This window comes from Alligator mississippiensis, chromosome 1 (assembly GCF_030867095.1).
Source record: "Alligator mississippiensis isolate rAllMis1 chromosome 1, rAllMis1, whole genome shotgun sequence".
In the NCBI taxonomy this organism is placed as follows: domain Eukaryota; kingdom Metazoa; phylum Chordata; order Crocodylia; family Alligatoridae; genus Alligator; species Alligator mississippiensis.
This window is the reverse complement of record NC_081824.1, coordinates 36,234,211-36,255,256: the sequence shown is the minus strand read 5'-3', so window position 1 is coordinate 36,255,256 and position 21,046 is coordinate 36,234,211. Positions and strand designations below refer to the sequence as shown.

The 21,046-nt window shown below is 46.3% G+C and overlaps 1 protein-coding gene across 3 annotated transcripts; it reads left to right on the top strand.

Moving 5' to 3' along the window:
• Nucleotides 1–1,816: 1,816 nt before the first annotated feature.
• Nucleotides 1,817–13,346, top strand: RNASEH1 (ribonuclease H1). 3 transcript variants are annotated; one of them, XM_059729886.1, is made up of 9 exons: nt 1,817–1,910; nt 2,050–2,121; nt 2,218–2,339; nt 3,052–3,267; nt 5,235–5,334; nt 5,891–5,945; nt 7,379–7,463; nt 9,881–10,005; nt 12,795–13,346. In XM_059729886.1, exons 2-9 carry the CDS (start codon nt 2,072–2,074, stop codon nt 12,894–12,896), a joined length of 855 nt encoding a protein of 284 aa, XP_059585869.1. In that variant the 5' UTR covers nt 1,817–1,910; nt 2,050–2,071; the 3' UTR covers nt 12,897–13,346. The 3 variants fall into 3 exon arrangements, with proteins under 3 accessions (XP_059585869.1, XP_059585870.1, XP_019348242.1); XM_059729887.1 differs by having other exon boundaries at nt 1,849–1,867; XM_019492697.2 differs by lacking the exon at nt 1,817–1,910 and having other exon boundaries at nt 1,950–2,121.
• The last annotated feature ends 7,700 nt before the right edge of the window (nt 13,347–21,046 follow it).

The following is a 21,046-nucleotide window of genomic DNA, read 5'->3' as shown; positions in this document are numbered from 1 at the left end:
CTTTTACAGAAGCAGGATGTTGGTTGCCATGGTCTCCCTACTTGACCTGTGCCAGGTGAGGGTGCTATTTCTTGTGTTGATAGTAGTTTTACTAAGAGTTTAGATTAGGGTTTTGTATGGGATAGTTTGGATAGGGATGATGCTGCCTCAGGCAGGGTTTGGCTTAGATCAGGGGAGGGCAAAATGTGGCCTGCGGGCCAGATGCAGCCCGCCAGGCCATTCTATCCGGCCCGCGGGGCCCCTAAAAATTTTAGAAAATTAATATTTATCTGCCCCTGGCTGCCTGTCATGTGGCCCTCGATGGCTTCCCAAAACTCAGTAAGCGGCCCTCTGCTCAAAGTAATTGCCCGTCCCTGGCCCAGATGGATTGTGGGAGCCCCTTCCAGCCCTAGGATTCTGACTGCTACTGTGTTAACAGCCAGTGGGCACATCTACATGAGATGCTTAATGCGCAGTACTCCAATAACACTGCGCAGTAGCAAGTCACAGCACGGACTGTGCTAAGAAGCTACTGAGCAGTATTATTAAGCTGCTGCACAGTAGTGTCTCCATAAAAAGGCATTTGCCAAAGCTACTGCACAGTTACTCTAGTTACTGCAGCTACTTAGTACTTCATTAAGCAAGTACTAAATTAAATATGCAGTAATTACTGCGCATTAATGAATGTGTAGACACAGCCGTTGATGTGGAGGGGCCAGCTGGTTTGCCCTGCCACAAACTCAGGTCTGTCTCACTTGTTTGGCCTTTTCAAGGTTTTCTTCACCAGTACTGCAGCCAGAGGCTCTCTCAGACTTAGGAAATGAGGGTTAGATCTCGGAGAACAAGGTAAGAGGTGATGAGAGGCACCACTAGGCGGTAGGCTCCCTCCCAGAGAAACCCCAGCCCTGGGCCCCTTGCAGGGCTGCCAGCTCTCATGATTTTTGGTGTGTTCATAGATTTCATAGACATTAGGGCTGGAAGGGACCTCAGAAGATCATCGAGTCCAGCCCCCCGCCCAAAGGGCAGGAAGTCAGCCGGGTTCATAGGATCCCAGCAAGATGAGCATCCAGTTTGCTCTTGAAGGTGTTCAATGTAGGCGCTTGAACCACCTCCGGTGGCAGGCTGTTCCAGACCTTGGGGGCTCGGACAGTAAAGAAATTCTTCCTTATGTCCAGCCTGAAACGGTCTTGTAGTAGTTTGTGACCGTTCGACCTAGTCGTCATCCCTTGGGGCGCTCTGGTGAACAAACGTTCCCCCAGATACTGGTCACCCCGATAAACTTATAGGTGGCATCAGTTCACCCCTGAGCCTGCGCTTTTCCAGGCTAAAGAGCCCCAGGGCTCTCAGCCTGTCATCGTAGGGTCTGTGCTTTGGGAATGTGAAAAACTTAGCTTTTTTATCTCTCTCTCTCTTAAAAAGAGCGAGAGAAATATCCGTATCTAGATAGATAAGGAAGAGCTAAGTTTTTCACATTCCCAAAGCACACACTTTAAGAACAACATCAAAAAGCATGAGAGGTGGCAACACTGTCCTTGAGATCTGCTTGAACCACACCTGGTGCCCCTGGGGAAGGCGAGGATGCCGTCTGCACTGGGAGCATCCCTCTACACCTCCCGTATTTAAAAATATTTAAAAAAAAGAGAGAGAACCACTTCACCACTATTTTAAAACCCATTTTTAGACAGGAAACCGCTTTTTCATTCAGTTTGACCCTACTCGGGCCCTGTAGCAAGAGAATCCGTAGGAGGTGTCTTCCCCTCACCCACGTGATTCTTAACCCGGACCATAAGCGGAAGCGTCAAGAAGCATTGCGCATGCGCCTCAAGGCGCGGCTCAGCTGGTGACACGGAACGAGGAAGACGTTGATACAAGAAGCTCGCGAGCAGCAGTTCCGTACTGCGCCTGCGCCGTGGGAGCTGCGCCTGCGCAGTGTGCGAGGCCGGACGCGCGGGTCGGGGGCGGGGGCTGGCGCCGGCAGCTGGAGCTGGCTGGATACGGCGGGCGGGACAGCGCCCTCTCTATGCTGCGGCGGCTGCTCGCGGCGCTCATCCGTCCTTGTCTCGTCCCCAGAGCTGGTGGCGGCGACGACGGGATGTTCTACGCGGTGCGCACGGGCCGGCGCGCGGGTGTCTACGGCACGTGGTGAGCCAGGCCCGCGGGCGCCGCCCTTGCCCCTTCCCCTTCCTCCTCCCCCCCACTCTCGCCTTTCGCCCCCGCCCTGACGGCGCTGTGTTGCAGGGGGGAGTGCCGCGAGCAGGTGGATAAGTACCCGGCCGCCCGCTTCAAGAAGTTCACCAGGGAGGAGGACGCTTGGGCCTTCGTGGGCAGTGCGGCGCAGCCACTTTTGGCCCCCTCGCCAGGTACCAGCTGGGGCAGGCTGCGGGGGGGCAGTGCGGGGGAGTGGGGTGCCCAGGGGCCCCACCGCTTGCAGAGCATTACTGAGAAGCCCCAGCCCCAAGTCGGAGTCCTGCAGGGCTGCGCTGCAGGCCGCTTGTGGTCCCTGTGCTGTTCTGGGCTGGGAGCAAAGTGAAGAAGCCACTGGTTGCGAAGTGCTGGAGAGGCCACATGGACCCATGCCTTTGCACTGTCCCCACGGTTTTTGTCTCGTAGATGCCTTGGTAGTGCCTCTGCACTTCACAGCACTGGCATTGAGCAGCATCTCACAACCCCCTGGGATCATAGCAGGTGGCTTGGACCTGCGCCAGGTTGTAGCCTGAAGCAAGCGTCCCCCAGGTTAGGCAGTTAAGAAATCGGGGAAAATGGAGGAATTTAAATAAGCTAGAGACAAAGTTGTAACAGGAAAAACTTTGCACTTAACAAAACCTAAAGAATACAGCGCATGGAAAGGGATTGTAGGAATTTTGACGTGTGGGTTTCTTTACTTTCATAACTATTAATGATGCCTTATTTGTTTTGCTTTGCTCTGTGGAAGAAAGCTGGAGATTCAAAGGAGGCAGTCAAATGTTAACATGTTACTACTATCATAACACTTTACCTAATAAAACAACAAAATATAACACTGTAAGTGGATGTTTAATATTCTACAAAAACACAAAGTTGTTTCTTCCTAAGGCTCAAGTAAGTCTTTACATGTGGGATGGGAACATGATAGCTCTGCGAATTACCTAGAAAGTGCAAGTCACAGTTGCAGCACGTGCAAAAGACCATATGAGCCATCTTCTGAGGAAGAGCAGAAGGCAAAGCGTGCAAAGTGCAATGAAGCATGCTTGGCTTCTTCTGAAAGAAAAGACGCATCTTCTGAAAGCAAAAATGAATTTTCATATATGGGTAAGCCTCTTTATTAGGACCATAATTCCTTGGTGTGCTCGGTTGTCTCTTTGGAGTAAGGAGTATGTTTTCATTTGCTGTGCGTTTTTAACTTTGCTAGATACTAAGCAATCTTTTGTGGTATTCTAAAGCTCTCGGTAAGAACCAAAACCTGGTCTAATAGGAGATTTGCCCATTTGGAAATACCTTACACTCTGATAAGGTGATAAAAGGAAGTTTGTGACCACGGACCATATCCCACTAAATATATAGTAGAGAAAAAAATGGTGATAAAAGTGGCTTAGTGATGCATCTCTCTGAATTGCTATTGAAAATGGCCTAGTGGTTGGTGCATCTCCCACTGAATAGTCTTCAGTACTGTTCAGAAGTTGAGATTTGAGTTAATGTCAGACTGTCATACTAATGTGACCCCTACAAGGCTGGATATATAGCAGCATTGTTAGCAATTGCAGCTGCTGCAGTTCTGAAAACCACAACCTCTTTTTTTCTGTTGCCAAATGTCCAGCCCTTTGGGCCAAATCTCTTGTGCTGTATCTTCGACATCCCAGCTCTATGCTGCTGAAAAGATGGGAATATGAACTGATTTGCTGTTCAGTTCACAGTAATTCATTTACTGACAGCAAAAGATAGAAGCTATTAAGCTAAAAGCTGTAGAAACAAAGGGTCTGCAAATGCCTAGTTTAGAGAAGTATTGGATATCAGAATCCTATCTCAAAGATTAAAGCAGAGGGAAGGAAACAAAGAAACTAGCAGCAACAACTTCAGGTTGTTAGAGGTAGGAGAAATCTGCGTGACTTGAAACTGTCAAACTAATGCATTTAGGATTTTTTTGGTGAAAGCGACTACCAGAAGTAGTATCTGGAGGCACTTGGGCAAGGTTTTCTTTGAGAAGCTTTGGAATCTGAAAGGTTTTCTTCCTTGGCCTTGAGTCTAGGTTATGCTAGGTTCCGAACATACTGCAGAGCTTTCAATTTGTTTTAAAGGGCGAGCTGGATTATAGAATCGTAGAAAGTTATGGTTGGAAGGGACCTCAGGAGGTCATCAAATCCAATCCCTTGCTCAAAGCAGGACCATCCTCAAGTAGATCACATCTGAATTGAAAACAGTTCAGGTTTTTTTTTTTTAAGGGAAATACTCTGTTCTTTAAAAGTGCATGTAAAACACACAATGCTAGCCAGAGTTCTGTGGTTTGATTTGGTTGTGAAGTTGTTCCCTACAGGCATGGGTCAGAACCTTGATTTTTAGTTTAAAAAAAAAATTAAAAAATTGCCGTGAATACAGTATAAACACTTAAATTCTCAGAGAAGCTGAATGTCTTACAAGAAGACTCTCGTATAAAAAAAAAAAAAAAAAAAATAATAATTTGGGAGGCTCTGTGGCAATGCATAGGGGGGCATGGAGGTGCATGTGCACCCCCTGAGAGCTGGTGCTCCCCTTGACAGCCAGCGTTCCTCACTTAAGTTATGGGCAGGGGAGCATGTGGAAGCACTTATGCTCATCCTGAGAGCACCAGCCAAGGAGTGGGGGTGCCAGGAGAAGTGCCCCTGGCACTTCTGGGCCAGTGCAATTGGCTGGGGAGACCCCCTGGTCACTGACTGGCTGCTGGAGGGCAAGTCCCCTGCTGGCCCCTGCCCCCCCCCCCCCTTACTCAAGAGGCACCAGTTGCCCACGGGGAAGCTAGGCAGTAATTGAGGCTGTTAGGAAAAGCTGAGGCTAAAATGTTGATGTTTCGCATCATTACCAATGAATCGGCATTCATACATTGTACAGGTTGGAGCGGTACTTGAGAAGTTTGGGGGCGGGGGAAGAGTAATTTTTCAAATAAAAAAACTACCCTAGAAATTGCCAATTTTTTTTTTTTTTTTTTTTTTTTTTTTGTTCTGTGTTTTGAGGGGGGCAGGGGTTGAGGTGTGTTTTGTTTGTTTTACTATTTCAACTCTCTGTCTTGACAACACTCTTTCTTGCAGGTGACTTTGCAGTTGTTTATACAGATGGCTGCTGCTCAAGTAATGGACGTAAAAAGGCATGTGCCGGAATAGGTGTCTACTGGGGGCCAAATCATCCTTTGTAAGTGTTTTGAGTTGTGACTTTAAATCTCTGTAAACCAGTCCTTTCTTAATGCTGGTCTTGTGCATAATTTCTAATACGTTCAGGCAAATGAATGCTCAGTCAGATTATCTCACCAGAATCAAATAAGTAGTGAGCCAAAAGGAGACAAATCAGATGTATAACTGAAAGATTAAATGTGTTTTGGGGAGAGTAATGAAATATTTTTGGGGGAAATAATGAAATAAGCTAGGAATTTGGACCGAATATAACAACCTGGACAAATGCAAGGACATGTACTAAGGGAAATTGCATTCAGGCTTTTCTACAAGAGTTTTCACAGGGGAGCAAAAGTGCATTAAAGCTACTGTTGCTTTCAGTGTAGGCCATGCTTCCCTATTGGTAACAGGACCAAACATGCCCAAATATCAAGTTGTAGCTCTTGAGCTCCCATAAAAGGAAGAATTTTAAGTAGATTTCAACTAAATAATTTTTCTCTCTTCTGTCAAGAAGGCAGTATTTATATATGCAATTTAGTATTACATGCATTAATCTGTCTCACATTGCTTTCAAACAGAAATGCTAGTGAAAGGCTCTCTGGACGGCAGACTAACCAAAGAGCTGAAATATATGTAAGTTGTAGACTTTCTAAAACTCCTATGGTTATGGAAAATAACTGAAGGTTTTGGCTCTGCATGACTTTACTAACTGTTTAAAGCTCACAGTGTAGAAATAGAGCCTTGCTTCTGTCTTTGAGATCTTCTATCCCAGGGGTGACTGAGATATGGCCTCCAAGCCTGCAGAGCACTGTCATCTAGCCCATAGTGTTCTGCTGGTCTGAAAATTTGGTGATGGGAGAGCTATGACTGCATTAATAGCTACAGCTCCTGGGGCCACAGTAATTAAGGCTGATGCCAAATTTCTGGGCCCATGGGAGAACTGTGGGCCAAATTACATGATTCAATATGTCGTATCGGGCCTGTGCTACTTACCCAGTCTGGAAGGTCAGGTGAATTGGGCATCGCTCCTCTAGCATATGGTGAGTTCCGCACTGATTTAAATTCAAGAAAAAAGCTGCCATTGCTGTTGATAGTGTCTGCATAGGAGTTGGCAGTAAAAGCTGCTGTAGTCTGCAACTTGCCTAATTAGCCTGCTGTTTGAGACTTACTGAACTTAGTTCTGTTTAGTCTGTTTTAAGAACAAAAATCAGAAGTAGAAGAGAATTCAGAGAAACAATTGCAAGATTTCTATGTAGTAGAACCTTGGCACTCCTTTGGAGTTTGTAGGAGACAATAACGGATGGAATGGAAGTATACAGAATATTTAGTTAAGGTAATGCAAATACTTCTATTCGAGGACAAACTTTGCTTTACATTGAAAGGCAATACTTAAAACTGAAGTGACACAGGCTTATCAGCATGTTCACTAAAAAAAAAAATAGGTTATGTTTACTTTCACACTAAAGAAGCTAAGCCAGTTGTTACTTGGGGGGGCTTAAGTAGTAACTTTCCCTGGTAGTGTAATGGACTATGCAAGTTCCATGCTGGGGAAGGAAGGTAGCTTGTTTGCTACCTCAAGTTTATTGCTATATATGCAATAAATAATATGTTTGGAGGCTGGGGTTAAAAGGAGAGAGCCTTGTTCACTTGCATGCTGGTTGGGAGGAAGAATAGACTTCCATTGCGCAGTGGAAGTGATTGGTACCTACCAGAGCCTCTCTTGGGGATGGTCAGATGATAGAGAATTGTTTAGTGGCCTTTTTTTGGTACTGGTGGCTTTCCTGTTGCTAAGTTATGTTTCATTTGGCAATTTGCACCTTTTTTCTGTCATATGATATGGGAATCAGTTGTGTTACAAACCTAGGAGCAACGCGGTCACACCTGGCTGTTCCATGATTACCTGCTATGATGTTTCTTTCACAGTTCTGTTAGTATTTTTAGTTGGTTAATGCCAGGGAAGATAAATGGTTTTCAACACTGATGTCACTGTAGTTGTTCTGCTTCTATGTACTTAAAGTTCACATTTGTTATTCTGAATTATGATGCCATTGAAACATTTCCTTAAGGCAGCCTGCAAAGCAATTGAGCAAGCAAAGAGTCAAAACATCAAGAAGCTGGTTATTTACACGGACAGCAAATTCACTATTAATGGTAAGTTAATAACTTTGGCTCTGCTGTTTATGAAATGCATAAGAGCACATAGCTTCACTTGGTCAACCCTGAATAACTGGTTGTAGAGGAGGAGGGTACAGAACAGAAAATGGGTAACTCATTGCAGTTTTCAGTTACTGTATGGGGAAGCGACTTTGAGCATGCGCTGGAAAAGCTAGCAGTATGCGCTGTATGTATCAAACTGGATTAGGCACTGTACATAGTTGGGAGATGTGATGAAATGAGTGAAAAAATACTTAAAATATCAGCATTGAGGATCTCTAGAAGAAGCTTTTTTGAGAAGCATAGGATGCAAAATATAGCAGTACTAAAATATTTCAAGGGTTTTTGCTTTTCTGTAAAGGGGAAAAGGCAGGTTCTTCACCTTGATCTAGTTGGTTGGCATACTGAATTTTTGGGCCTTGCATAAATAATACATGGTGTGATTAGTAAGCTCTCTATGAACAAACTGTACTTTCTGCCATTCCCTCAGTCTCTTGTGATCTTACAGTCAGTATATAGTCATGTCTTGAATTTCTAATGTAAACAGCAAGCAGTTAAACTTTTAGATCTCTTATGCATCTTAGTTATGGGAGGAAATGGATATGAAACCTGCATTCATTCCTTGTAGATGGCTGAATTCTTGATCTAAGACTGATAAGTATTGCTTTTTGTACGTTCCTTCCCTTTCCTTTCTCAGCTTTTCCTGTTGTAAAATGTGAATGCAGTGTGCTATTAGATTGCGTTGATATATTTAAGTTATTTCAAGGTGAATATAAAAGTTGGCATGCTTAATGATTTGGGAGTAGTGCCAGGATAGGCTTCCTCCTTAGTCAGATGAGGAAATAGTGCCATCTGTTTTGTCTGTTTTCTTTCCCAAAATTGGGAGGTTACTGCATAGTGGAATAACTGAGAATTTTTTCTGGAGCTGCAGAGGAAGTTAAGTTTAACTTGGGCCATTTCTTCTTTCTCCTAAACTGTGATCCAGCAGATTGAAGGATGCATGACCAGGAAATAACTTAAGCCTGTTGTTGCCTCCTGTAAAGGTGTATCATGTCACTTGAAGACGCTAGTGCTGCTTGCAGACATTGTGGAGGGGGCGGGGGGGGGGGGGGAGAGAGAAGAAACAAAAATGACCTCTACTTTAAGCAGTTTGTTTGGCTTTGTTTTTTTTTTTTTCCCCTCTCAAAAGCAAATGTGCCCAATTTGAAGGTAGCATGGCAGAAGAAGTTGTGTTTTTGGTGACAAAAGTACTAGTTGTATAGTAGGTGTGGCACTAGTTGTTATGAAAGCAAACATTGTGACTTCACTAGTTAATACTTTATGTTCCTGTTAATTTATTTAGCAGTAAATTGTTAATGTTTTCACATATGGACTGCCTGGGTAAATTGCAGTGGCTCCACACCTTGAAAAAATCGTCCTTTTGAATGGGTCCTCTGAATTCATAGAAAGTGTAATGAAGAGAGGCTCCTAATAATATCTGAGTATTACAGTGTTGGTCCAGCTTCCTGGAGTATGTTCTGAGTAATTTGTTCACAGTGCCAGGAATAAATTTGTCCTGTTTTGCTAATGTGAACTGATCTGGCCAGTGTCTCTTTTAAATGTAGAAGGTCTTGACCAAGGGTGGGATACTTTTTTTGTCTGTCTCATTTAAAACTGTGTTACATTCTCTGCAACATCTAGGTTTTTGTAACCCTTCTAGTTGCCCTGGATATGTATTCTCCTACTATATGACATTCTCTATGATAATGTGTACAAACAATCCCCTGTGCACTAGCCCTTTTTCTCTCCCTCAAATAAAAGTTAGTAAAGATGAAGTTAGAGCTACACCATCTACATCTGCAAACAAAATACCTCCATTTCAGCTTACTACATTTCACTTCGTAAGCTAGCACTCAAGTACATTGCAACTCACCCACTGAAACTGCAGAAAAGTGTGCATCAGTACTAGTCAAGAGAAACTTTTCCATATATCCAGGTGTAGGAATACTTGACATACCGTGATACAATTCTGGAAAAAGAGGATCGGATTCTCCAGCCTTTCGAGGTTCTATTTCAGATTATCATCAAGCACTTTGCCTGAAGCTTTTGCACAACACAGATTTGCAGGAATCTGGAGCTTCTTCCTTTGGCAAAAAATAAGTTGAAAGTAGGGTCAGTCTGGAGGAGACAGCAGAAAGGCCAGTGGATTTAATATAAATGCTAAGCATGGTACAGAATAGTGATTGGCACATTACCATTGAACCATTGGCACATTACCACAGAACCATTGGCACAGATTTTCTTTTTCTGTGTAGTAATGCACATTACCTTGGTTCACGCTGACTAAATATTTTTAAAACCATCTAGGTTATTGCTTAAAATAAGAGTGCTATAGTTTCAATCCTATCATGAGATGTATTTTTTTTTTTCCATAGGTGTGACAAGTTGGGTTGACAACTGGAAAAATAATGGCTGGAGAACAAGTACAGGGAAAAATGTAATAAATAAAGAGGACTTTCAAAGACTTGACAAGCTTACAGAAGACATGGACATAAAGTGGGTGAGTAACTGCAGATTAGTTCTGCGTATTCTGTCACCATTAAAGTGTTTTCTCACTGTGCTCCAATTTGTGAAAATAATTAGTAAAAGCTAATTGCTATATATCCACAGTGCCTGTTCCTTCCAAAATAATAAGTGATATTTTTGTTACCAAGTTTAAAAAATACTGTAATCTGTCAAATGCTAAAGCATACTTTTTGACCACCAGTTTTGTTTTTGTTTTTTTAAATTGCCTTTTACAAGTTTGTACCTTATAGAAATCTTGGTGGTATTTCCAGGGAAAGGAAGACAAAGATTCAGTTGAAGCTAAAATGCTGAACTGATTTCATAGGGGATGGTCATAAGGCTGGAATCCCAAATGTTATGATAAGAATCATCATCACTTATTACTGAGAATGAACTTGGACTTTAAAAAATCCTGGTTCCTAAGTCAGTGTATATTAACAGGTCATGGTAATTAGACTGTGAAAGTTTTGCTGATGCAGGGGAGAAAAAAAAAACCTGAAGTATCTTAACTTGGTAGGATATAAATGTATGAAACCTAGAATTAGACAGTTTGGGTGAGGTTTTCAATTTTCTTGGAAAACATAAATATCCTTGTCTTTAAACAGCATAAATGATTATTTTAAAGAAGTGTTCTCTCTCACCTCAAGGTTGAAGACAACTTGTTGAGGAACTTTATTGATATTCCCATTTAAATTGATGTTCTGGTACCTCTAATTAGTGGTGCTAGGTCTAGTTCTACAAAAAATCTCGTTTTCTCCATAGGTGAGATTTTTAATTGTTCTAAATTTGCCAATAACAGAAATGTCTCCTCCAGAGAATCTAGAACTAAAGCTCTGCACCATTGCTTTTATGGTTATTAAATCTTGAATCCAGGTTAAACACATCATTAATTAGCAGAAAAAGTTCAGTGGGTGTAGAGGGAGACTTTCATGGAGGAGGTTCCCTTTGAAAAAACTTTTGTATTCTGGTTTCTTTATTTAAATAGAAAAGTTTGAGGCTTTCTTAAAATTGAATAAATTTAAGCTTTAATTGAAGCCACAGCATGCAGTTGGAATAGGCAACTAAATAAAAATTCAGTCGGTGACAAGCCAGTGATTTTTCTAAGTTGCGCACAGTAGAAGTAGTAAAAAATATTAAATAAAAGCTTTTGAATTTGGCAACAAACATTGAACTAAATAGTAAATATGTTGCCTTCTGGGACAGTCTGCCAGGATGCATCCAACTCAAATCTCCAAAGGCCACAGTATGTCCATTTGGAGGCAGTGCATCTAGACAAGTAGTCATGAACCAGTTGATCTGATGCTGGGTGATGGCTGAGCACAGGGTGGGGTGGGCTGGGGCCCAGGTGGTGCTGGAGTCTTCATGGCCGGGGTGTTGAGCTGTGCTGCACTTGGGATGGGAGGTGGCCCTGGGAATGAGGCTATGGGGGGCAACTGCAGCACCTAAAAATTTGCTGTAGCTGCCCCCCCCCCCAGCCCTCCCAGTACTGTATGGTGCTGCACACCCCAAGCGTAATGCATCCCTACCAGGAAGAGCCTTGTACCCTTGGAGGGAGGGGAGGAAGGAAAGGCTGCACAAGGGCCATGTGGCCAGGATCTGTGTGGGAGGGAGGGTGGGCTGGGTCTGGGAAACTACGCCAGGCTGTTCCTAGTGGGGGGCCTGGGCCATGTTACCCTGCTCCTGCCATAACCCCACTCCCAACGTCGCTGCTGCTGCCACCCAACCTGAGCCCAGCACAGCCCAACACCCCTGCCGGGAAGAGCCTGGTGCCTCCTTGGCTCCAGCTTGTCCCACCACCCCATGTGCAGATCTGGGAGCTCCTTCTCCTCCCCCTCCCCCCCCCCCCCCCCCCCCCAAAATGCTCACAGCTCCATCCCCCCCTTCGGCAGGAAAGAGTCTTTCCCTTCCCCTCTTCCCCCTCCACAGTGCAGGGCACACAGATTGAGGACCCAGCGGGGAGGGAGGGAGCGGAGCACAGGCAGGGGCTGGGGGGAGTGGGGGCAAGCAGAAGCCTGGAGGGCATTGTGCCCCCTGGGCCTCTACTTGTTCCACCATCTGACTTGGCTAGGGCCCCGCTCGCCTGTGCCCCGCTCCCTCCCTCACCACCGGGGCCTTGATCTGCCTCCCCTCCCCGAACCCCTTCCCCCACAGACTTGCCTGCTGGGGGCATGTCCCCAAATATATTTTTTTTTTCTCCCTCTACCTCAATCTGCCTGCCTCCCCACAGACTGACTGGGGGGTGGCACATGGTAGATCTTGGGTTGTTTTTTTTAATCATTAAAAAAAAAAAAAAAAAAAAAAAGTGATCTCCTACCCTATATGGGGGTCGGACTCGATGATCTATTGAGGTCCCTTCCGACCCTAACATCTATGAATCTACCCACAAAAGTTGGAGACCACTGATCTAGACTCTCCAGGGTGGGACTCCTGACTTGATAAAGATTCCCTTCTACACTGTCTGGACGCCGTGTACTAGAAAATAAGATGGGTGAAGTGGTTCACATTTAAAGGAACCAGGTCAACTAAGAACTGTCCCATTTGCAAACTAGTGCAGGACACTTAAGTGTTTTATGAGCCCAGAATTCAGGTAAGAGCTAACCCTGAAAATCTGCTGCATTTGGCAAACTTAATTTGGTAACCTTGAGTAAAATGCTTGTGAATAAAAGGTGTGTAAATCCTGTGCTGTTCCAGGAGCACTGATTGCTTATCAGACCAGCTGTATAGCTTTTGCTTGCGTGGCTTTTGTTGGGGGTTTAGTAACATTCTCATGCTTTATTTCAACAGATGCATATTCCTGGTCATGCTGGCTTTGCAGGGAATGAAGCAGCTGATAGACTGGCAAAAGAAGGCGCTAGAAAACAAAACTCTGAACCTGCTAGTGACTAAACTTGATTTTTGTAATGAAAGACTGTGGTCATAAAACTGCTGATTACTATTTCAGTATAACAGCAACACCTGCTGGAATTGTTTCAATGTTGAAATTATTTAAACTACATAGGAATGCAATTCTACATGTACATATATGTACTAGCCCATTTGAAAAAACATCAGTATTGTAAAGGGCTGAAGTGACATACTCATGTTACTTGTAGATATTGTTTCACAGTTAAGGTTCAGATATTGTGGAAATAAGACAACCAGTGTTGAGTTTGCATCCTCTTTTTGCCACAGTGCTGCTTTTGAAGTTGCCTGTTCCATAAGAGCTGAGCTTGGGCTTCAGGTTTTACTACATATCGGAGTTGTTATTGTTTCATAAATATTGCAGTAGTTCTGGTCATGTTTATTTTTTCTCCTTGACCAAGAGAACAGAAATAAACTGAAACCTGATCATTTTTATATTTGTGCATTAAATACTTCTGCATGAAACAGTACAGAAAATCATGCTATTACAGGCTCTAATTTAGGATTCAGTTTGAATAATCCTCTAAGAAATGGCCTGTTTCTTGCATAAGATGCACACCTTTTTTGAAGGTGGAACGAAGAAATAAAATTGTCTGACTGAAAGGATATGAATTTGTTGTTCTTCTTGCAATTGCACATGCTTGCAGGGTTAACGGAACAGCCACCCTCTTGCACATCCCTGCCTTAGTGGTCACCAGCAGTTGCAGTAGAACAGAGCAATGAGCCAGCTGCCCCACTAATCTCCTAATTGCTGGCCATGGATCTTTGCTTAAGGCACGCACCTCAATTTGCAGCACCTAATTTTCAGAAAAAGGTGCACGTGCTCTGGGTTAATGTCTCCTGCTGTTCATTGTCTTCAGTTCTGTTGGTTACTTAGCACATTTGTGTTAGTGTTGGCTTTCAAGAGCATTAGCATAGGCAGCTGTGGTTTTGCTTCAGGCAAGCTAAGCTGCAGGGAAGCACTGAACAGGCCCCTTCTCTACCAACTTAAAGGAACTTGGAAATGTATTGCCTTCTTTTGGAGCCATCCTTTAAGTCGGTGGTCTCCAACCTTTTAAGGGTAAAGATAATTTTTTGGAAGTAAAGGGTACCCCAGGATCTACCCTGCATCATGCACCCCTGGACTGCGGAGTGTTCTAGATCTGGCTGGGCCCCGATCCCACTTCTGTGCTGAGCTGTACCCACCTAGCAGCCAGACAAATGTGGCGCCTGGCCCTGGCCAGGCCTGGATCACACTTCTGGGTCTGGGGCAGTCTGTGGTGTGTGTGTGTGACAGGGGGCTTTCCCACCACTGGTCACAGCCCGGCAAAGGCCCCAGGGACCTGTGCTCTGGGGGCCTGTGTGCCTGGTCGTGTGTGTTTTGGTTTCCCCCCCCCCCCCCCCCCGTACTCCAGGAGGAGGTGGCGACTGCTGTGGGCTGCCCACTGTGCCCAGAGCATAGGTGGGGGGAGGGGGGACATAGGCCCCTAGGGCCTCTGCTGGGCTGTGCTTAGTGGCAGGAGACGCAATGACCACCCCGTCCCCCTCCCGCACGCACCCCTGAAACGGAGACTTCCCAACCTAGCTGGGGTGTGGCTGGACACCACGTTCCTCTGGCTGCTGGCTGGGCATGGCTCAACACAGTGGTGGCACAGACATGTGGTCCAGGCCTGGCCAGGTCTGGAAAGATCTGGTCATCAAGGGTGGGGGCTCTCACTGCTGGGCACAGCCCACTGGGGGCCTGTGCCCCCACACCTGTACTCAGGACAAGGCAGTTGCTGCTGTGGACTGCCTGCTGCTCACCAAGCACAGGTGGGGGGGCACAGATAAGGGGCATGGCTATGCCCAGGAGCAGGAGCACCCCCACCTGCCCCTGGTCGACCAGATCTTCCCAGACCCAGCCGGGCTGGGGCTGCCCCCATGCGAGTCTCCACTGCTGAGCTGAGCCATGCCCACGTGTGGCCAGCTTGCAGTGGGACTTGAGGCACAGCAGCTGCTGCCTCTGCTCCCAGAAATGGGGAGGGAGCCCCCTGGGTTCCAATCCTCCTACTACCTGGCCAGGCTGGGGCCCTACTTACAATCCCCTGCTCCTGACCTGGCCTGACAGTTGCTTACCGCAGGGGCCACAATCTGGCCCCTGCCCCTTCCCTTCCCCACAAATTGACCTGCTGGGGCTGGGGGCAGCAGGTGTATGCATGTGCAGCCACCCAGCTGTACCCCCAGCCGAGGATCGACCCAAAGAGGCTCCAGAATCTGTCTTGGGAGTCCCAGTTTGGTGACCACTGCTTTAAGTGGTACATTGGATTGTGATGAGTTGTTGCCATTACAGAATGGGCTTCAGTCACCCAGCCACCTGCAAATTGCAGTATTAATTGTTATGGTAAATGTCTTACCCATGTTTTCTGACCCCAGTGTTTTCATATCTCTTTCTGTCTGTATGTGATCATGATGTCTATTTGCCCCTTTACTTGATTCTTGTCTCTCTGTTTTCTGTGCTAGGTTTACTTGCTGTATTCTTGCTGCTTTTCCTGTCACTAGTTCTCTCTGTATCCTATTTTCCATATTCCCACTCCTTGAAGCCTTTCTCTTTCCTTATACTCTTTCTCTCTTCCACTGTTTCTCCTTTTACATTCTTATCCTTGGTCCCTATGAAGAATTCAGTGCATTTTGTCCTTATCCTAATGCAACTATTTAAACCCAACTGTGCCCCTATTTCTCTCTCTTCTCCCCCCGCCTTCGTTGTAATTTTAATTCTGTTAATCTCACATGGGTTCAGTCTTCCTTTCTTGTTCTCCTTGTGCTTCTCCATTATGTTTCATCACTGGCACTTTATGTACATACTGTCTTCTACCTTCAGCTTGATATACTTGGCCATTCATCCATTGCTGCCTCCTTAAGAGGTGTAGGTTGTAGCGGTGTTGGTCTCAGGACATAGGCAGACAAGGTTCTTTGGGTAAATCTGTTATCTTTTATTAGACCAACTCAAATAGTTGGAAAAATTCTTAGCAAGCTTTCTGACGCAAACACCCTTTATCAGGCTGAGAAAGCATCTGCAGATGGTCTGTGCTCTTGGTAAAACAGCCAGAGGCCAGAACCTATGCAGGAAAGCCAATCAGTTAAGATGCAAGTTGAGGTGGTTTTTGTGTCTGGACTAAATATAGACACTGGATTTATGACGCATTATAACCTGCCTAACATCTGATTCTCCAGGTAAACCCTCTACCTTTTACCAACTATTCTCATTCCCTTCCTCCGACTTTCCTATCTCATCCTTTTACTGCGGCTACATTCATTCCCCCGCCGGCCCCACCCCCAACTTGTCTCACCTACTGACCACCTCAACTTGCATCTTAACTGACTAGCTTTCTTGCGTAGGTACTGGCCTTTGGCTGCTTTAGCACTCCATCCAGGAAGAGCACAGACCATGTGCAGACCCTTCCTTAGCCTGATGAAGGGTGTCTATGCCTGAAAGCTTGCTAAAAAAATGTTTTTCCAACTGTTTGAGTTGATCTAATAAAAGAGATTAGATTTACCCAAAGAACATTGTCTGCCTCTAAGATGCATCCAATTCCTGTTTCAAGCCCTTGACAGTTTACCTGAAATTTCTGAGAATTACCAGTGTAGTTTAAAGAGAAAGCAAGCAAGAGTTGGTAAAATCCCAGAATGAAGAATTTCCTTACAACCTTTAATTTGGCTGACTACACATGCATGACAGGAGGTATGATTGTGGGATCCTGCATCAAATCTCAGTGCTCCACATTGTTGGTACAGGGAGCCCAATTCTAGGCTACCCCTGCACCAACAAATTTCTCTCCCTGTACTCTCCTGGCTGGGAGCCCTATCAGCTGATCAGAGCTTCTAGCAGGGGAGTGTGCCATGGGCTCCCAGCTTGGGGAGCATGTGGTATGCCCCCCACCCCTGTGTTCAAGATGTCTGGAACACAGGGACATCTTGAAAGGTTCTTGTATGCTTCAGAAGCTGGGCACTGGCCACACATTCAATTAAAGGAATTATGGGATCCACCTGTAAAGTTAGGTATTTAGTGTAATAACTTATTCCTGGTTTTTATCACGCCATTCATTGATTTGTTTGTGTGGCCAGGTCACTAATGAAGATGAGATTAACTATTTTATCGTGTCTTGTGTAATGTTTGTCGAGGCCTCGGAGATCAGTTTCTTTACTCCTAGACATAATTATTAGGGCTGTGCGGAGCTTCAGGTGCTTTGGATGAGATATGGCGTGATTTGGTGGCTGAATCTCCAAATTGAGTTGGGGGACCAATTAAAAGGCCCAAATCGTTTTGAAGCTCTCCAAAAACATTCAGAGAGCTCTGGCAATTTGTGCAGTCCCCTTGGGCTGCAGCAGGGAACTGAACTGCACTCTGTGCTGGTAAGTAGGGAGCAGGGGAGGGGACCATGGGGGGACCCTTGCCTGGCCCCATCCCCTGCCTGCTTTCTTACGCCCCCCTGACCTCCACCCACCCCAGCTCTGATTGATTGTTTAAAAAAAAAAAGCCCAGTGTCACCACCTGCTGCCAGGTGGGGGGGTGGAGGGGGAGGCGATCCTCACTGCCCCATGCCACATGGGGGCTCTGCCATGAGCCCTCCCAACCCCCACCTGCTCTCCCAGCCCCCACCCGTGGCTGCCCAACCTGGCCCAGCTCCCTGCTCTTCCCGGATTCACCGGCTGCAGCAGCCTCGGCTTCTGAGGTCTTGTGGGGATCGCACCCTGCTGGGCAGGAGCTGATGAGTGCAGAGGCTTCCCCCCCCCCCCCCCCACCCAAAAAGCCAGGAGCTGGTGCTGGGAGAACGGGTAGGGGGTGCGGCCTGTGATTCGAGGTAGCAGTGGGCTCAATCTGGTTTGGCCAAATCAATTCAGGACAGTGATTCGAATAAAATCACTGTCCCCCAAATCAGCCGAATCTGGGTGACTTTTAGTTCCAAAAAGTGATCTTAACCATAAAAAGGTTGGAGATCCCTGCCATAGGGACATTATCAAGAGGAGAGTCTTCAGAAGTATGGACTTCACTGTAGTGAGAACACAAAAAAAGCCTGTGAACAAATTAATTTTATAGGTCTATGTTTGAATGGTCTGCTTGTAAACAAGACTGGAATTGCATTGAGGAAGAGTAAAAGTGGAGATAGAGGACAGCTGTCCTCTAGTGAGACAGCCTATGATGTTGATTTAAATGATGTAAGGGGTCCTCTGGAAAAAAAAAAATAGTGCTCAAGAGTATAAAAGTAAAGGGAAACAGCACTCAAGCACTAGCTTACATTTTCTTGTACATACAGGTTGCTTGGTATTGAACCTGTTTGTTCAGAGCTTTATTGCATTTTGGATATTAAATCTAATGATTTGAACCACTGTGCAGTGAGCCAAATTACCACCCCTGTAGAAAAGGTGGAGTTCTGTTGTGGCTGTGTAGTGGCAAGAGTCCTAGAGCATTTTCCATGGGATGAGGATTTCTGTAGAAAGTTTGGGCATCTGACTGCTCTTGCCAGATCCCTTGCTCACTCGTCTCGCCACACAGGAACTAGAGGGTCTTGATCCTAAGGCTAGAGGGGAAACGGTTCTAAGGAGTTGCTCCTCCCTTTACTTCCACTGCCAGAGGAAGAAATTGGCTTGGCTGAAATTCTCCATGTCTCTGCAAGCTAGTCCACAGAGGTTTTTGACTATTCTCTTTTCTCTACAGGAAGAGTGCATCTGTCTAATTTATTTGAATTTTTCTTTCTGTAAAATCAAACATCACTGCAGCACCTGGGCTATCCTCGGCCATTTTAAAAACACATGTTAAAAGGACCTGTCATACCCAAAGATCCAACTTGGTATCCTATGGCACGGACATCTAACTTACTCACACAGCACCCATTAGTGTCATTAAGCTGCTACCTAGTTTTTTAATGTGCAAAGGCAGATGCTGGCAAGGGAGAAGAGATGTGTTGCATGTCCTAAAGGCTATCAAACAGGAGGTCATTTACACCAAGATAGGGAAGCAAATTCTAAAGGCCTAGGGTCCCGTTTGCAAATGTGTTCAATACCCCCTTTCTTTTCCAGTGGCAGTGCTGCATTTCAAGTGCCTTTCCTGGTGCCTCTTCTTGCTTTTCTGGTTTTATTATTATTATGTAGTCTGAAGTCCGTGTTTTTAAATTAAGTCATGCAGCTATGTAATGCCCCTCTTGGAGCACCAACAGGAGGCCTTTAGATCACCTAAGGAACAGTACTGGTAAAGCCACAGGAGATTAGAGTTGCCTACTATGACCTCAGCTGGGTTTAGTTTAACATATATGCAAGTGACTGAAGATGGTCTTCTGGGTGAACTTTAAAGTAATGGAGTCTTCTTTTTTTTGCCTGTGGATTTTTCTTCTTTTTTGTAATGGGTCTCAATCAAGTAGCTAAAGCAAGGATGCTCAGTCAAGGTCCTGTGGAACCCTGGGATGCTGTGATATCCTTTTAAGGGTGCTGCTGGATACTGTACAATATTAGTATTGTTAGGTGTGCAGATGTCTTCACAGGATTCAGAAAATAAACCCAGACATTTCAAATAGAAATCCATAGTCAAAAAATGAGTGACAGCTAAGAGCTGGCATTTTTCCAGGTGTGCCTCAAGGCAAAAAAGGTTGAAAACCACTGACCTAAAGCATCCCAATCCAGCAGGTGGCATAATCAGACCGACATAAAAGGTGTAGAGGGGTTCCTCCTAAGTATAGGCCTTGCTTTGTGGTGGTTGTCTCAGTATTCTTGCCTGGATTGATCTGAGCTAAAACACTGTCCTTATGGGAATGAGTGCCACAGATCATGGAGGGTTAGCGTATGTTCTGCCTCAACCACAAGTTTAAATGACCTAATAGAAGGCAATTACAGGGTCTGGTTCCATGACCATCTAGTATGAAGGAATGCAGATGATACTGATGGTCTTCATTGGCCGTGAAGTTGGTTAAGTGTTGCCTTGTGATTGTTGAAACCATGACCAACAATACTGAAATATTTTGTCTGGTACATAGGAGAAGTATTGGTCTCTGGCACTGGTGCCAAGTGGGTGACAAATTTTGGAAAAGAGTACAGGAGTCTTGCCTTCTACCCCTCTGTCCAGGGTATAGGATAGGGGTAGGCAACATTTTTTGGCTGGAGTGCCAAAAAACACCACAATGCCTACGTCAGAAGGTGCCGGAGTGCCGATATGGCAGAAAAACAAAATGAGGGCAAGGGTACGTGGCAGGATGCCCTACTTTGTGCCCCTTACCCCCCCACCCAAAGCCCCTGCCCCGCAGCCTGTGGCTGCCAGCAGCTATCCCAGCTCTGGGTAGCTGCTGGAGCCCGGACTACTCCCAGCAGGGCTTGCAGCATCTCAGCTGTGTGCTGGGAACAGCTTGGGAGCCTGGCTGGCAGCAGCTCCCCAGAGCCGGGGCTGGCTGCAGCTGGGAGTCTCCAAACAGCTGTGCCGGGCTCCAGCATTAGCTCCGCACCAACATGTGCAGGCGCGTCTCGCAGCGGGCAGTGGGGGAGGGGCCTGAGGCAGCGCAGCCCGGGTCTCTCCCCTGCTCCCGGCACGGAGGTGATGAGCCCGGCGCAGCTGTTCGTAGCCAGCCCGGGCTCTGGACAGCTGCAGCAGGCAGAGTGCAAACAGGTCTTCTGGGTTGCACAGCTCCGGCATCAGCTCCATGCTGGTGGCAACTGCATGGGCACCTTGTGGCAGGCTACACTGCCCCACTGTCCACCCCGAGGTGCACACGCAGTTGCTGCCAGCACAGAGCTGACACTGGAGCTGTGCAGCCTGGTGCAGCTGTTTCCACTTTGCCTGCTGTTTGCTGCAGCTGCCCAGAGCCTGGGCTGGCCACAAACAGCTGCACTGGGCTCATTACCTTCGTGCCGGGAGCTGGGAAAGGACCGGGGCTGTGCTGCCTCAGGTCCCTCCCCCCCCCCGCCCGCTCCGAGGCACGCCTGCACGCGCTGGTGCGGAGCTGATGCCGGAGCCCGGCACAGCTGTTTGGAGCCTTCTGGCTGCAGCCAGCCCCAGCTCTGGGGACCTGCTGCCAGCCGGGATCCCAGGATGCTCACAGCAGGCAGGTGAGATGCTGCAAGCCCTGCTGGGAGCAGCCCGTGTTCCGTCGCTGGCACCAGCTACTCGGAGCCGGAGCTGGCCGTGGCGTGCCAAGCAA